At 43.4% G+C, this 16,895-nt stretch overlaps 1 protein-coding gene across 2 annotated transcripts in view; it reads right to left on the bottom strand.

Annotated features, from left to right (window-relative positions):
• LOC148523700 (cell surface hyaluronidase CEMIP2-like) overlaps nt 1-10,361 on the bottom strand; it is a 102,121-nt gene extending 91,760 nt beyond the window's left edge. For both annotated transcript variants that reach the window (XM_088472939.1, XM_088472938.1), the window contains exons 1-3: nt 10,262-10,361; nt 8,095-8,473; nt 3,912-4,376 (exon numbers count right to left, since the gene is read on the bottom strand). In XM_088472939.1, coding sequence (XP_088329065.1) covers nt 3,912-4,376; nt 8,095-8,407 — 778 coding nt within the window. In that variant the 5' untranslated portion in view covers nt 8,408-8,473; nt 10,262-10,361. The remainder of the gene's footprint in view (nt 1-3,911; nt 4,377-8,094; nt 8,474-10,261) is intronic.
• Nucleotides 10,362-16,895: the final 6,534 nt, after the last annotated feature.

Consider the following 16,895-nt stretch of genomic DNA (forward strand, 5'->3'; position numbering starts at 1 on the left):
CAGGGACGGGCTCCTTTCCAAGCACGTCTCACTGCATGTGCCGGATAGTACATTTAGCCGGTATGATCGCATTTTGCAATGCGATCATGGTCGGTACTGGATGCCCTGATCACATTGCAAAATGCGATCATTAATAAATGGGCCTATCAGTCTCATACTTTGAAATGTAACATTTGTATTGATGACATCCTTGTGCAGGTTTAAAATGTCTTTCACTTCCTCCTTTGGTTGGTAGTAACTACTTACCTAATTCTCCCACATAGGAGCCTGACTCCCTTTTGGTATCATCTTCATTTGCCTTTGCTTTATTTCTATCCTCAACAATGCATATTTGATCAGCTAATCAGCATTATTGTAATCAGGGACAGCGGTTGCGTTAACACCCTATCCTGCAAATTTGCAGAAGGCATTGGTTTTGGGATCCTAAAAATAAAACCTTTGTTGCAGGGAAGGCGGAATTTCAAGATCTTGCAGGGACTTATGGGAAAATTTCCCTCTGACCTTGCAGTTTTCGGGATATTTAAGGATTTGCTCCATATAACGCCATTCTGAGATGACATTGGATGAAGTAAGGATTTTTCGAGTAATCTAACGCTTTTTGCTTTGCTGAATAGCAAAAAGCGTTAAAGCACTGTAGGGATTAATGGCTTGCTCCCTACAGTGCAATACTATGCGATATGGGACTTAATAGAGAAGATAATTGCATTATCTTCTCCATTAACCCATTGCTGAATAGTGGACATACTTAAAAATTGTGGAAACGATAGCTTCAGCATTTTAATAAAAAAAATAATTGTTAGACCACCAACTATCCCTTCCCTCACCCAGATCATCATTTTTTAGCATAATACTATTTTCCCCTCCTCCAGGACACACCTCTCACCAAAGCACCATTAAAGTGCTACACTTCCCTTACTCTCACACCATATTCAGCCACAGAACACTATAAGCAAACAATCACATCTACCTTAGACCAAGTAGCCTCTTCCACTCTCCGCAGCTCCTGTCATTGCCAACAGCAACCTTGGCAGACCAAACAAACACACTATATGAAAAAATGTTCTGCATCCATGGAACATCACTGGGGGAAGTCACACTGCCCTGTAGATACCCTGATCCAACTTTTACGCCCATAAACAAGCGAAACAAACCTACATTACAGTTTTCATTTCTTTCTTGTCTACTAACCTTAAATAAGACTTCCATACTCTCAACTTCCTCCTTAGCCCAATAGTACAGACAGCCAAATCTAATTTCACTGCTAAAGAATTTATCTGTTACATTAAGGAAACTATTGACGCTATCTATCAGGAGATACTGTCACAAACTCATATAACACCATTCCCTGTACATGCAGTCATCCTCCCTTTCCATAGTATTCGCCCAAGTGACTGACAATGATGTTTCTGCCCTTCTCTCCTCACCCAGCCCTTCCACCTTCCTCTTAATCTTACCTCTCAAGAGCTGTAATTTCACATCATCTGTAATTTTTTTTATCTTCTTTTAAACACTCATTGATTACGGTTATCATAAAGAAGCAATCCTTCATTCATCCTTTCACTGGATCTAACACCCTGTTTCTAATATTCCAGTTGTTTCGAAACTTCTTGAATGCCTGTCAAATACCCTTCAGGAGTCATCATTCATTATTGATTCTTATGGATCTATCTACTGCCTTCTATACTGTAGCACCTTACCAACTCATACATACTCTTAGCTTCTCTGGCCTAAAAGAGACTCTTCTAATCTGGTTCTCACCATGTCTTCATGGTGGATTTAATACTGAATTGTAAAATCATATCATCTCCACTTAAAAATATATCTCCAACATCCACCTTTACTTCACGAATGACACTACTAAGACATTAATTAATGTGCTGATTATTAAAGCCTTCCACTAATCAAACTTGGTGCCACTTTTTGATCCATTTTGCATGTAGCTGTGGTTCTGATTTTCCTTAAACTGGGCATCCAATCTACAATTTTCTGTCAGATATCTGTCCAATCTGGCTGGTTGGAATGAAAACCTGGTAATGTATGGTAGCAAGTGACAATTGTCCATTTACTCACAAACACTGGAAAATATCCAAAAATGGTTGTTCAGACAAATTGGTTAAAACACACAAATTTAACCAATTTGAACATTTTTGTTGTCCTTTTTTCAGTGTTTAAAACCATATGATCGACTGTCATTTGCTCCCATACATTACCAGGTTTTCATTCCAACCAGCCAAATTGGACAGATATCTGACAGATAATTGTATAGTGGATGCCCAGCTTTAGAAACCAATTTACTAATTCTACAACTTTTTGCCAGTCCTTGAATATATTTTCTCTTATGTCAAGTTACCCCCGTAACCATTGGTCTTCAATCTGCCAATCACCTACATCTATTATTTTCCCTTATAACGACCTCCAACTCCCATCTCCAAGTCTTAAGCTGGCCACACACTAGACCAACTTACATCCAACCAGCCAACTTGTTGATTGGTTGGAATGAAAATCTGGTAAGGTATGAAAGCAAATGACAATCAGCAATTTACTCCCAAACGCCAGAAAATGAACAAAAACTGTTGTTTGAACAAATAGTTTAGATCAAACATTTAACAAACTTGTCTGACGACCATTTTCATCTGTTTTCTGGCATTTAGGAGCAAATTGCTAATCATCAGTTACTCCCATACATTACCAGATTTTCATTCCAACCAATCAACAAGTTGGCTGGTTGGATGTAAGTTGGTCTAGTGTGTGGCCAGCTTTATTCTGTGATGCACCTCTAACTAGGAATACATGACATCATACCATCGGACTAACCATTAACCTTCAAACATGCTCCAATAACATATTTTTTCAGAGATGTTTAGCAAATTTGCTAAATACACTGGTATGACCCCAATCACTATCACCACCACCTTCCTTCCTCAATGTACTCTTCATCTACAACAGTCACACTACTGTCTACTCCTGACATTTCCCCCCTAATATTTGTTCCTCTGCATACTTTATGCCTGTGCTTGCATAGAAGCTAGCTGGGTGACTGGTTCATATAGCATTATTAAACACAATGTTCACCTTTGAGTACATCTGACCTGGCCCACTATTCAAATAAACAACTTCTGCATTATGTCTCATTTACCTGTAAGTTCTAGAAATCAGGGCCCTTTCACCTACAGTTTCATTATTTGTTACAGTATTGTAAATCATTGTAAGGTTTTTTTGTACATTGTATCTGTTTGTTTTTCCCCCCACAATCTCTATGGAATATATTGGTGCTATAGAAATAAGGGATAATACTAGTTATAACAATCACAATGCATGCAGCATAGCAATGGACAGAAGGGCTCATTTACAATAACAACTCGATTCACAGCGCAAAATCACTTGGGTTTTCATTGGTGCGTCTAAAATGTCAGCCCCACGCAAACCTACTCTTCGGTTTCAGGAGATACCTTGGCAAATTACAAGTGCACCTATTTGGGCAGAGAGGCAGAAAAATGTGAAGAGGCACTGTGCAAATGGGTACACATCAGAGAGTCAACTTTACAAGCACCCCTTTTATATAACTAAAATGCCTCTCTACCCCCTTATCTCGTTTCAGTAATCTTGCTTTGCAAAATGTAATCTCATTTTTGCACTGCTGTACTAGAGCTCTACTAAAACTAAGATCACCGATGCATAACCTCAATATTGTGACAGGGACATGCTCACTTCACCAGTAGGTGAAGCTTGTGCTGTTTGCTCCATAAACCTATGTGCTTTGACATCTAGGTCCATTTGTGCAAATCCAGGCACATGACACTACCAAAGACAATTTTGCGCTGTGCCTCGGCTCTTTGTGAATGAGGTCCAGAGGAGGCAGAAAGGGACAGGAGGCAGAGGCCCAGCATGCATTGTCTATTCAAATCACCTACCAGTGGACTGCATGCTGGAGTTCTTCACCGGCTTTCCTGATTTGTATATTTTCTTCTTTAGCAGAGAGAGCGCTTTAGATTGTTGGGACTCAACTAGGAATCCCAAATCTCCTAAGAATCTCAGGACTCTGTGGAGCAGCAGTGGTTTCACATTAACTTGCAAGAGCTTCAGAGGGCTGATAAGGTTCTCTGTTGGCTTCAAATCCTGGTCACAGCTGTCATAAGGAAAAATATTCCAAGCCAGGTTGGACCCTAATGCAGAAACTAAAACATGTCGAGATAGTTTGAGGAGGACAGCGCAGGGCCATGTCTTCCCCTTCCATTGCATGTTCAAAGCGTGGCCTTCATGTGTCACAGTATTATCTTCCTGTACATAGCCACCTGAAATCTCCCGTGTGGACCTCTTCACTATGAAATCCAGGTGTCTCAATGAGATGGCGTCATCAAAACTCTTGTTTGACAATACTAAACATAGAGGATAAAATTGTAGTTGGTGATTGATTTATTTTGTATGAATTTTGTAGGTAAAACATTAAATTATTTGCAGGTTTGATTGTTTTTGTTACAATATGTGCTTCAGGTAAGTACGGTATCTTCCGTTCACATATTGAACCACTTTAAACTGATCAGAACAGGTAACTTGAGCTACTAGATCCATCCATCTGAAACTGTCTGTTCTTGGCACAGTAATTTGATCTGATTCAGTAACTATAGGCCTTATTTACAGTTAGGGGTATATTTACTAAAGTGCAGATTTTTTGAAGTGGAGATGTTGCCCATAGCAACCAATCAGATTCTACTTATCATTTATCTAGCACCTTCCAGAATATAATAGCTAGAATCTGATTGGTTGCTATGGGCAACATCTCTACTTCTAAAAAAACGCACTTTAGTAAATATACCCTTGAGACTCAAATCAAGGTAAAGATGCAAATGTGCCCCAGAACAAACCATGGTGCGATGAAATGAATGCAAATGCAATGTTTTGCCTCTCACATTGCTTTATTGCACGTCACATTCCTCTGTGTGCACATTGATGCAGCATACTGTACCAGGGTCGAAAACGCTTGTACATAAATTTTTACTGATGACATCATAACAAAGTATTGACAAGCTATAGTTTTACAGGCACATTTTTAAGTTATATCAATAATAAAAGCATTACTCTGCACTAATTGGATCAATTGTTTCTAACTACTCTCATTACTTCCGCAGCTAATCCACATCTCTCACACCACTCTACTTCTCCTCCGATTTCTCCCTCCTCTATTATTATATTTCTTCCACTACTTCCCTCCTCACTAGTGTACTCCCCTGCACTGTTGTGTGCCATGCACCCACGACGCTCACCAGCCTACATAAGCAGAAACAAATATTGCACAATTCATCCTTGCCTGTCCCCTTTCTCAACCTGCTCCTTCTCATGGCCACTGACATATCACCCAGCCATGGCACACCATACCAGACCAGACCCACCAGCTGCAGAACTGCTCCCATACTGCTGAGGGCTACTTAAAGAACTCATCTCAACATCTCACTCCACAACCTGAACCCTCAACCCTGTGGATGCTATATGCAGGCACCCTGCCGTGTGTACAGCTGACCGTATCATCTTGAAGATGCTCCAGGTACTGCTGGCCCCGCTCCGTATACGCAACGTCATACACAAAAGGGGTGGAAGCAGCACAGGGCAGAGTTAAGCCCTGTTATGGCTCTGCTCTCACCTATCTTAAAGAAACCAACTCTTGCCTCCAAACTACTTCAGCAACTTGTGTACAACCATCCACATAACTCCTTTTCCACCCCTATCACTACATTCATGAATCCAAATTGTGCTTCTGCCCCTAACATTACATTAAAACTGCACTCACAAATGTGGTCAAAAATCTATTTACAGCAAAGTCTTAGGGTCCATAGTGGAGTCAGTTACTACCTATCAAACTGCTATTTTTGTGTCTCTGCCAATGGGAAATTCTCCCTCTATGCCCACTATCTGTTTGGGTTTCACATGGATCTCTTATCAGTCCTCTGCTTTTATCAGTATATGCCTTTTCCGTTGTGCAACTCATTCAGTCATAGCCTCCAGTACCTTGTTAGAACGATAATTTGGTAAAGTATAGGAGCAAATAACAATCAGAGATTTGCACCCAAATTCCGAATTACAGAGGTATAAAGACATTCATGGGTCTATTTACTAAGCAGTGTTAGGAGACAGAGTGAAAAGTGACAAGTCTGTGATAAGGTGCCAGCCAATCAGCTCCCAACTGTCATTTTTCAAACACAGCCTGTGAGATGACAGTTAGGAGGTGATTGGCTGGCACCTTATCACTTTCTTATCACTTTTCACTCGGTCTCATAACACTGCTTAGTAAATAGACCCCTCAGACAAGTAGGTTAAAACTGTTTGATTTAACAAACTTGTCTGAGTGAACATGGGAGCAAACGGTTGATTGTCATTTGCTCCCATACAGTATCAGAGTTTTGTTCCAACAAGCCAACTAGTAGACTGATAGGAAAGATGAATGTTATATGCGTGGAAGCTTAAAGGTCTCCAGGCCTGATTCACTATCGATCGCAGCTGCAAATGCAATAGCGATTACGTACACAGTTCAACTGCGATAGAATGCTAATTCATTGCGATCGCTATGCTGCCGCAGCACTACACAAGGACGCCCGCTTTACCTTACACACATTCGTAAATGTTTAGCAAGACTGCGAAACCATCGGTACAATCGAGTACCATTGCAGCCTCACGCACACTTGCACAAGCTCTGACCTTACTCAGAAACTGCTAACTTCATCGCATGCTATGTGTCCTCAGGCTGTGTATGGCTTCGTAGTGGATAATTTAAGCATGCCCATGCAACGGCATTCAAACGCACTGGCACGCCTGTGTTTCGCCGACCACCTCGTCACCACCAACAAACGGCACTTCCTGTCAATCACTCTGCGATGGGCCTGCGTGGTCACTGTGATCGCAGTTCCGATCGCAGTGGCCGGCTCATGCACTGCGATACATACGCATGCGCAGTACACAACAATCGGCCGATTGCGTGCATAATTGCAGTTTGCGAACGGTAATGAATCAGGCCCTCAGACTTTAATACTAGATTAATCACCAGATGTGTCTTTTAAAATATGAGAATGAAAATTGTTAACTTTTGTAATCTAACCTTCTAAAACATCATAACTGTTGGAAATCAGCGGCCTCCCATCTGGTACCCTGATTAGTTTACTGCCAAATGTTTAACAAGAAAAGACATGTAATATACCAGTGTGCACAGAGACATTAGGGTGGACAAGTATAACTTCAGTGACTGGATCGTCTGCAAACACAGCTGTTTACAAAGACACAGCTGATGGAAGTCACATATAGAAAAAGATGAACAGACATGCAACACCAGCTGTTGTGGAAATGATAAATCCCAACATGCCAAGGCAGCACAAATGTGTCAGGGAATGCTGGTACTTGTAGTGCCATGGCGCATTTCAGAATAGAGTTCCTGCCAATATTACAGCTCATCAAAGAGTTTCTGGTTCTCAACTGTCCTGTCTGGATGATCATGCGCATAACCACAGGAATGATAACTCTTAAATGATCTCATGAATGAAGTTATGGTAAGTGATAAAAATTTCAGCTTAAACAATAAATGTTGGCTTTACTTTATCACTGCGTAAGTGGTGGGAACTATCATTGGTAGTGTGCAATCCTGCCTTCCCAGGAATTGGAGTGAGGATTGATGACTCGATAGCTTGATATCTGAAAATTGCCTGCTGCTGATTAAGGATCAATATGGAATGAGTTTAGTGGAATTTAAAACGCTTACCGCATCAGTACTGGCTTGTTTGCAATGGTAGATTTAAAGTGTGTCTTTTTGTTGGAGCTATTAACCAACTGTGGTAGAATATGTAAAACATCTATGTTAATTCCACTATGTGTCATGTGGTGTGTGCAGTCATCTGGATCTCTCAGACATATAGATAGAAGGCTTTATGAGTGCACGCATCTTGCTGACTAAAGACATCTCCCTTCTGAAAATATCTCTACATTAAACCCAGCAGCTTACCCCTGGGGAGAATCACATTTCACACACTCTGACTACTATTCTTAAAAGTTTAAAACAGACGTTCAGCTTATTATCAGCCCCAAAAGTTTAACCAGACTCATCCTCTGCTTACTAACAGTTTAGGCCTCCGGCTTCACAGGTTCTCCAGGACAGGAGCGTCAGGATGAGCAGGACAGCCAATGATGCACTGGGCAGGGACTGGAGGAACACAGTTATACATCCCTTCGGGGAGCCTCCTAGCATAGTCAGATAGCCCCAGCAGAGGCAAATGCCCACATCTTGTTTGTTGGTCCAGTGTTCCCGTGGATGATAGTTGTCCATACCCCAGTCAGGATATACAGCGTCCTTATGCCACACTGTGCTGGACTGGAGCTGCAGACAGACAGCTGTGATGGGGAGTTTACAGGTTTCATATGTGCAGTGTTTCATAGTGTATCCACAGTAGCCTAATAACCTGCAACATATGGACTTGTGCAGACTGAGCACCCAGTTGGTCTGTAAATGAGATTCATACATACATTATTCAGTGTGTGATATAAGACAGATGAATGTGATCCCAATCCTGTCAGCTGTACATTTAATGTATAAACCCATTTGTGATGGAATGAATATACACCAATATCCCTACAAATACAATCCATATGGATACAATGCAAAGCACTTTGGGGTCAATCCAATTATACTTGATGTACTCAGTGGCAGCCTGAAGTCGCACAAAACTGTGTGCATCCTCATCGGGCTGCGTACAAAATTGAGTGAGTTCAGCCTGCTAGAAAGCAGCGGAATGTGGTGCTGTTGCCGCGTTTGAACGCCGTTCCCATGGCAACACGCACCCCTTGCAGCTAATTGGATTGTCCCTTTGAATTCTATTGGGATGAAAGTGCTATATAGATAACACAATAATCATAATAATATATTTGGTACCACAATGCATCTCTTTGATTGCATTGACTTTCTATCAGTTTTCCCATTTAGGCCTGTATTCAATTTGAGGCGAAAAGTCCGGATCCGCGATACTTTTTCGCCGATGACGTCATTTTCGCCTGTTTTGCTTTTACACCGTATTCAATTTGAAAGACTTTCCACTTAGGCAGAAAGTCAATGCAATGTACTAGGCGAAAAAGTTTTGCCTATGAATAGCAGGCAGAAAAAAGTGCAGAATTGGGGTTTTGGGGTGCAACATTGCGGGAACCCCAGTGCAGCCTTCAGACAGTGCCCCAAAGGTAAACTGTGTCAAATAAAAAAAATAAAAAAACACTTAAGGACACCCCAAAAAATGACTTTGAAAAAGGGGGCAAAAAAAAAAAAATGTTGGGGGACAAAGTTAAAAACTAGCGAACTTGACTCTGGGGGGGGGGGGGGGCCCAAGTATGCCCTAAGTGTTTGTTTGATTGCAGGTGCTTGCGGCAGGTGGATTTTTCACGATTTTTTCAAATTCACTTTAGCAACTTTTAAATATGCTGGCCCCCATTTTCAAGTACCGCAAAGTTGATGGGATAACTTATTTTCTGCAAAAAATACTCCTGAATACTATTCTGCACCACTTATACAAAAACGCTATTTAGCAGCTATTGAGCCCGTTTAAAAACACCAAATACCTTCAGCAAGCCAAATCAGGGGGTACCATAGGGAACCCCCATGTCAGAGCATCTTTTGGGGGGTGTCAGGCTGATTTCCCCAAATCTGACAGTACTTTCCGCCTGTTCACGTTTCGCTGGGGGCCCGTTTTCGCGTACTTTCAAATTGATTACGGGGTAAAGCGGGCACGCGCGCGATACTTTTCCGCCTACAAAACAGGCAAAGTAGGCGAAAAGTCCGGGATGCGAAAAAGTATCGCAGCTCGGCTCATATTGAATACGGCTCTAAGAATGCACCACTTAAATATTTCACAACACAATCTCAGTCTGTGACACGTGAAGTAATTAGCTGATGTCATCTGACATGTTCAATGTCATTAATCAATGTCTGGTGACTGTCATCCTGCAGGTCCTCCCCACACATGCCAACATCTAAGAGAGCAGGAAGCAGGGAAGAAAGCACTGATAGACACGGGGCAGGGAGGAGCAGAAGCTGAAGGGGCGGGTTACACTCTAGCGGGGTCAGAGTGAAAGATAGAGAGAGGGTGGGTCAAGAAGTCTCCTAGGAAGCAGGACACGGAGTGCAGGGCAGAGAATGACAGCTTGTAACCCTCTATCTCTGTGCACCCCCAGGACCTAATCTTCTGTCCCTGTGCACCCCCAGGACCTAACCCTCTGCACAGTACCACAAGCTGCAGTCTCTCACCTCTCTCACCGGTCACTCTGCACCTCCCCTCCTCCTGGGCAGTCACAGCTCAGGAGCTCTGGGTCCGGCTGGAATTGTCCTGCATCCTGCACAGGTTTACAGTTGCATTTGCTTGTTGGGTCTTTCTGACTTCTCAGTATTAGTTGCCGGCAGCCCCCTCCCCTTTCTCCAATCCCCTCTCTCATGGGCTCCCTGTTCTCACCGTGCTCTCTTCTTACATCTCAGAGACAGATGAGGCAGATCTGCCCTCCCCTCCTGCATCCAAACTCTCAGTCTGTATGGTAAAAGTAAGTAGCAGGCACCAAATCCCAACCAGTCAGGAGGTTGGAAGCCCAGACAGGGACTGACAGTTCTCTGTATTAGTTGGAACTAGCAAACCAGGATTCTAAAGGCAAAACAAACAGGGATGACACCTAAGCATACAGGATTAATAGGGGGGAGGAAGGGTCTAGGGCAGTGGTCAAGTTCCTATGCTAGAAAGTTGTATATTTTATAACTTCCTACAAACTAAGAAGACCTTACAGCCCTTACAGAAGAAGGCAGTCATTGGGATCTGTATGAAACACTGGCATTCAAATGTAGAGTTTACAGACTCTCCTGGCACATTGGCACTGCCAATGTGTGTGTGTTTTCAGGATTATTCCTAGTTAAAGATGCCCGCATAACAAGTATGCCATTGAGATCCAAGTGTAAATATTAAACTGATGTGAAAAAAATAATAATTAGCCAATTTTGATTTCTTGCCAGTTCACAAATATATGTGCATCCATCTAAATACCTATCAACAGTTCAAATCAATTGAACGCAAGTTAGCCGTAATTGCTCCCTCAATGTGTGCGCAGAACCATATACATATGCTGAGTTGCATGCATGTCTGCAGCTTGCCCCTCCCAATCTGTACGCTTAGTTTCACAGCCATCATCATCAGCAGTGCCTACTTCCACCAGCCCCATCCTTGGTGCAAAAGACCCGTCTGACAACAGGCGTGTTTACGTTTATGCATAACTCTGTATAGTCCACCCAGTTACAGCCCTTCAGTCACAAGTATAAATGCGACTGAGGTCAGTGTGGAGCATATACAGTGTGAAAACACACTTGATTAGGGATGGACATCACAAGCCCGGCATCAAATGGTTTCCTGGCTTCCAACATCAATTTCAATTATGCGATGGCTAGTAGCCATCACATCGAAATCATCCGATGTTATAACCATTGATGGTCATACTGTGCGCATGTGCAGAAGCATTCATAGCTTTCCGCATGCACACAATAGCTGTGCTGCTGTCACCACATCCGGGTGTCTGCAGCTGCATAAAAGCTGTCAGCCATCGCATGGGCATTGGAAAACAGCATCTGATGGCTTGGAACCATCGAATACCCGCAATTCGATGGGAAAGTACTTACATCAAATTGGGAACATCAATGATTGCTAACCATCGACTTCCGATGTCCATCCCTACACATGATACCCTCTGCAAAAAGACTCCTGTCGAACTCTGCTTCGGCTCCTATATGAGCTATAGAGAGTCTATGAACTTACCATATACATTTGTCAAGTCTGTCAGTGCAATACTCTCCTCAAACTTAAAAAGCAAAATCTTCAAAGGTTACTTTGCAATGCTGTGATCTGTGACATTGCTCTGATTTATACAGTACAAAGAAAGAAATAATCTCCTACCTCAGCATGGGCATCGGGAAAAACGTACAAAGCAGGATGTATAGCTGTTGTGTGTAATAATCCTGACACAGACTATGGTATAAGCCATTGTGCCTTGTATGGAAGGGGTTTCTCTACACACCAATACTACATGTGAAAAATGAAACAGCTGCTACAAATGAGGCAAAGATGTGGTCTCCAGACACTGAAATCTATTAGTAAAGATCCATTTATATACTCTGCTGTGCTCTACTCTGCTTGCAGAAGTACCACACATTAAATCAAAGTATGCATGTTTTTATTTAAATGTACTTTCATTAATAATTGTTATTCGTTCTGAGAAAAACTTAACATTTTTATGAAGTTCAGTAAGTGAGAGATCATTCTGGTTAATGAAGACTGGCTCGAATGGTGGAAAAATTCTTCCGTTCTCCAAACCATCAATTCCTTTATGGATTCCCATCCTAGTACAGAGCATCACAATAGCTTTGCATATTGCATTTAGCCAAAAAGTGACTCAAAATATTTTAAAGCTGTGTGTTCAGTTTACTGATGCTATCCTTTTCTAGTTGGACATTTCACATCTTTATAATACTGTAATCCATCACATACCTGTAGACAAGCAATAGTCTTCCAAACTTCACTGATGTCCACAGTCTTTCATGGAAAAGTCTGCAGCACCACAAAGCAATAAGGATGGCATGGTTGCTCCATTCCAGGCAAGCTGGGGCCCCCAGAGAGGCCAGGGCCCCGGTACTTTGTATACCCCTCTCAGCACCTGTGACTTTGTTCACACCAAGGACATACAGAAACAAGATTACACTCTCATCATCTAGTTCTGTAGCTGTCATGATGCAAGTTTGTTAGTTGCACTGCTGCAACTGTTTGGCGTTGCTGTCACTTGTATATGGTACCGGGGAAACTCTACATGATAGTTTTATTTGATCTCTCCGACACAGCGACGAGGTGATGAAATGATATATAGCAGATCGCTGTACACACTGCATGATCTGCCGTAAGTCAGACTACGTGATATATAGTTACAGGCTTAATGCAACAACACCATGCCGGCCGTGGCATTGTCCCCTCTGGTGTGCAGCACAGCAGATCGGAAGAGGCCACGATCCAATTCATACATTCATGAAGTAGGTGGATTTGGGGTTACACACTACTATACAATGGTTGTTGCGATCAATCACGGATTGTAAGATCAGCCATTATATATCGATTAGTGTGAACCCAGCTTTACTCTCAGATTTTTAGGAATCTATGTCTGACCCCCCCTCCATCCTCCCCTAGCCATGATGACATACCATATATTGCTACTAGGCCAAGTTATATTATGTTATTGTCTGGTAATAATAACTGCGGCGATCCCTCCATTTCCGAAAGAAGCAGCAGCCCCCATAGCTTTCTATGGAGGCTGCTGCCTCTGTCGGATTTACTGAGCTCCAGAATACAAAGCATTCGAGAGCTTGGGCCCTGCAGCTAACATGTTAGCCTGTTGCTTGCCGCGGTGCATGTGCAGCTTGCCAAAGCAGAAAATACAGTGACTGTGGGTGAATGATTCCTTATTGGCACAAATTGTGGCGATAAGGAATCCTTATTATCGGGGGCTGTTCACATAGATTAATAAATATGGCCCATATACTTACCTACTCTCCTGGAAGTTACATGAGGCTACCGAATTTTCAGGTAGCCCCCTGCACCCCAGGAAGAGTATCTGGATCTCCCGCTTCCTAGTGAAGTGGGCAGGATGGAGAGATGAATGCTGGGAATCGCGGCTCCTTATGGAGGGAGCTGGACTAAATTACGTGAAAATGCATCATTTAGTGCCCAGCTGTGTCTCCTCTCGGAGAGGAGATAATAAAAGTCAGTAAGTATGCATCTCCCCCATAGGGTGGGATGTACTAAGGTTGCGGTGACCATTCCACCAGTCACCGCAACCTTACTAATCGCATATGTACTAACATATGCGATTAGTATCGCAAAGGACAGCTCTTGCGATAAGAGCTGCCCTTTGCGAAGCAGCCGATGCCTGGTGATGGGGTCTCCATGGGACCCGCCCTCTCCGAGCCCCGGGAGCTTCCTGCTGGTCACATGTGCAGGAAGCCCTGGGCTCCTCCTCCCTGCACCCGGAAGAAGATTAGGAGGAGGCGGAGGACCCAGGAGGAGCGCGGGCCGGCGACAATGGTGTGCAGGTGAGTGGGGGCCAGCGCTGGGCGACGGCAGGGTGGTGGCGAAGCGTCGGATGCGGGGTCCGGTAAGAAGCCCATAGGCTTCTATAGGGTAACGCCAGGTTTTTCTGGCGTTACCTTCCACGCCGAAAAAAGGGTGGGCGGGGCTTAGTACATATGGAAATGCGGTAAAAAACCCGAAAACGGGGTTTTTATCGCATTTTTCCTTTAGTACATCCCGCCCATAGTGAGAAAAAGAAATGCAATCTGTAGAAGATATTCTAGAAAATAATTCAAGTCCTACAACAACCCTATTAGTTAGCATTTAACTAAATATTTTCACTACATAGTTATACAGTATAGGCAAAATGTAAAAATCAGGCTTCCTGCTACTTTATTTACAATTAATTTAGCATATCAGCTGCCCAAATAGATGATGTTACATTAGTAACAGCAGCCCAGACACTCAATTGGCCCAAATCTACACTTGCTTTTTTGGGGGGCAATTTGTCTTTCATTCACTTCTTTACCTTTATTGCTTACTTGCAGACTTTGTGGATACCTTTTATCATTCCAATTAAACAATAACATTTCTATTAAGTTGGTCTGCAAATAATTTTATGATTAGTTTGAATATTAACTGCAGAAAAAAACAGGAGCTGATGCAGAGATGAATGCAAGTTGTCCACAGTCATCATGTAGACAGTAAAGAATTGTCGACATGTTAGAATGTCGACATATCATCCCTGGGGCGGGACGCAGTAATACTTACCACTGGACATCGCCATTGTACAGATCGCATATGCACTAACATATGCGATCTGTACAGCAAAGGACAGCTCTTCCGATAAGAGGTGTCCTTTGCGATCTCTCCTGCACAGTGGACTTCCGGGTTTATGACTCGGGAGTCCGTCTGCGCATGCGCAGTGACGGGACAGCCACGGGGAATGCTGGGAGGGATCCGATCGGATCCCTCATACCAGCGTGATGCGGTAGAAGCCCATAGGCTTCTATAGGGTAACGCCAGCAATAGCTGGCGTTACCCTCCGCATCGCAGCCCGGCGGCCAGGAGATTGCTGCATACGGAAAATGCGGTAAAAAGGGGTTTTACCGCATTTTCCGTTTGGTGCATCCCGCCCCTGGTGGTTAAGCAGTGACTTACCTGCTCCTGACAGCTGCAGTGGCCCCAGCAGTGTTTTCTAGGTGCCAGCGGTCACGTGATTGTGACTTCCGGGTCAGACCTCCATTCCTCCGACATTTCGGGAGAGTATTTTTTCTCTATTCCTAACTCTAATCCCCACCCTCTGCAGCCTAACACTAATGTCGACATTCTGACACTGTCGACATTTCAACAATGTTGACATCATAACTGTTGACATTGTCATTGTTGACCTATGGATTACATCCTTTTCTCCTGCATTGCATTCAAGGAACTAAATGCATATACAGTATTTGCCATATGTAGAGTTGTACACATCTTTGCGGACAGACCACCACTAACTGCACAGTTAGGGGTCCTTTCACATCGCAATTGCCAGGTCACACCTGGAATTACTACATGCTTCGATCCCAGGTGTGACCCGGTTGAGACCCCTTTAAGACTGGCGGCCCGACCTGGCAATAATGTCGGGTCGAGGACATCACAGCCATCGCTGCTGAGCAGGCGCTTGGAGATGAGATCATCTCCAAGCCACGGCTTTCCCTATGCAGTGAACAGGACCCGGCTCGCCATCGACCCGGGTTACTTGTTCACTCTGCACTGCGAGCCAGGTTGAACTCGTGTTCAACCCTGCTCATTACCCAGGTTGAAATGCCGGGTCACTCGACCCGGGTTATTTCAACTGGGCCCTTTCACACGGCACAGTAACCCGTACATGTGCAGTAACACGGGTTATTTGCTGGCAGTGTGAAAGGGGTATTATTGGCTGATTCTGATTTGGGTGCAAAGCAAAAAAATAAAAATAAAGCAAGCAACTTGGCAAAACCATGTTGCACTGTAGATGGGGGCCTCTCCCGGATAAGAGACTTTAAAAATTGGAAAGTATAGTCCAAACTCAAATCTATATTGCAGCATAAAAATAAATCTGTCCAGCATTTGTGGGCTACATGAGGAAGCAATCGATTTTTACCCTGTATGCAAAATACACTCCTTGCATCGCAACATTGATTGTTCCAGATGCAAAGTTGCTTAATTTTTGAGGGGGCTTTAGTCCCAATTCAGAATCAGCCCCTAGTTTCATAGCAGACCTCATCAGGGTGTTCTTGCACTGGCCTACACTTGGTGCAAATAATACAACTTATAGGTGTAAAAATTTTGCTATGGGGCCTTCATAGCAGTGTCTCTCCTCAGTGTTGGTGGTGAGGAGAGTCATATGAGAGGAGGGATGGGGTACTCACTCCACCAAAAGTGGGTGCAGGGGGGAAGTGGGCCCTATAGGCCCCATAGCAACTTCACACACGGTAATTATGCCCTTGCCAGTGGTTCCCAAACTGGCGTTCTATTTACTAAGACTTGGATGGAGATAAAGTGGATGAAGATAAAGAACCAGCCAATCATTGACATGCTGCAGCGTTTGGGGTGCGGAGACCAGGACAGTTATACAAAATGGGGGCATGTCCATGTTCTCTTTGGCTTCATATTTTTACCATCAAATCATACTGTGCATCAGCACTCGGCTCTGCATCTCCACAGTTAAACTATATATAATGGTGCACTGCTAGAGAAGTATATACAGCACATATATCTATATATACAGGAACGTATTAAGAGAGAAGGGGGCCCGTGTTCACTCCTCTCCGG

The sequence above is a fragment of the Taudactylus pleione genome, unplaced genomic scaffold (assembly GCF_031769625.1).
Source record: "Taudactylus pleione unplaced genomic scaffold, aTauple2 ptg000129l, whole genome shotgun sequence".
NCBI classification, from domain to species: Eukaryota; Metazoa; Chordata; class Amphibia; order Anura; family Myobatrachidae; genus Taudactylus; species Taudactylus pleione.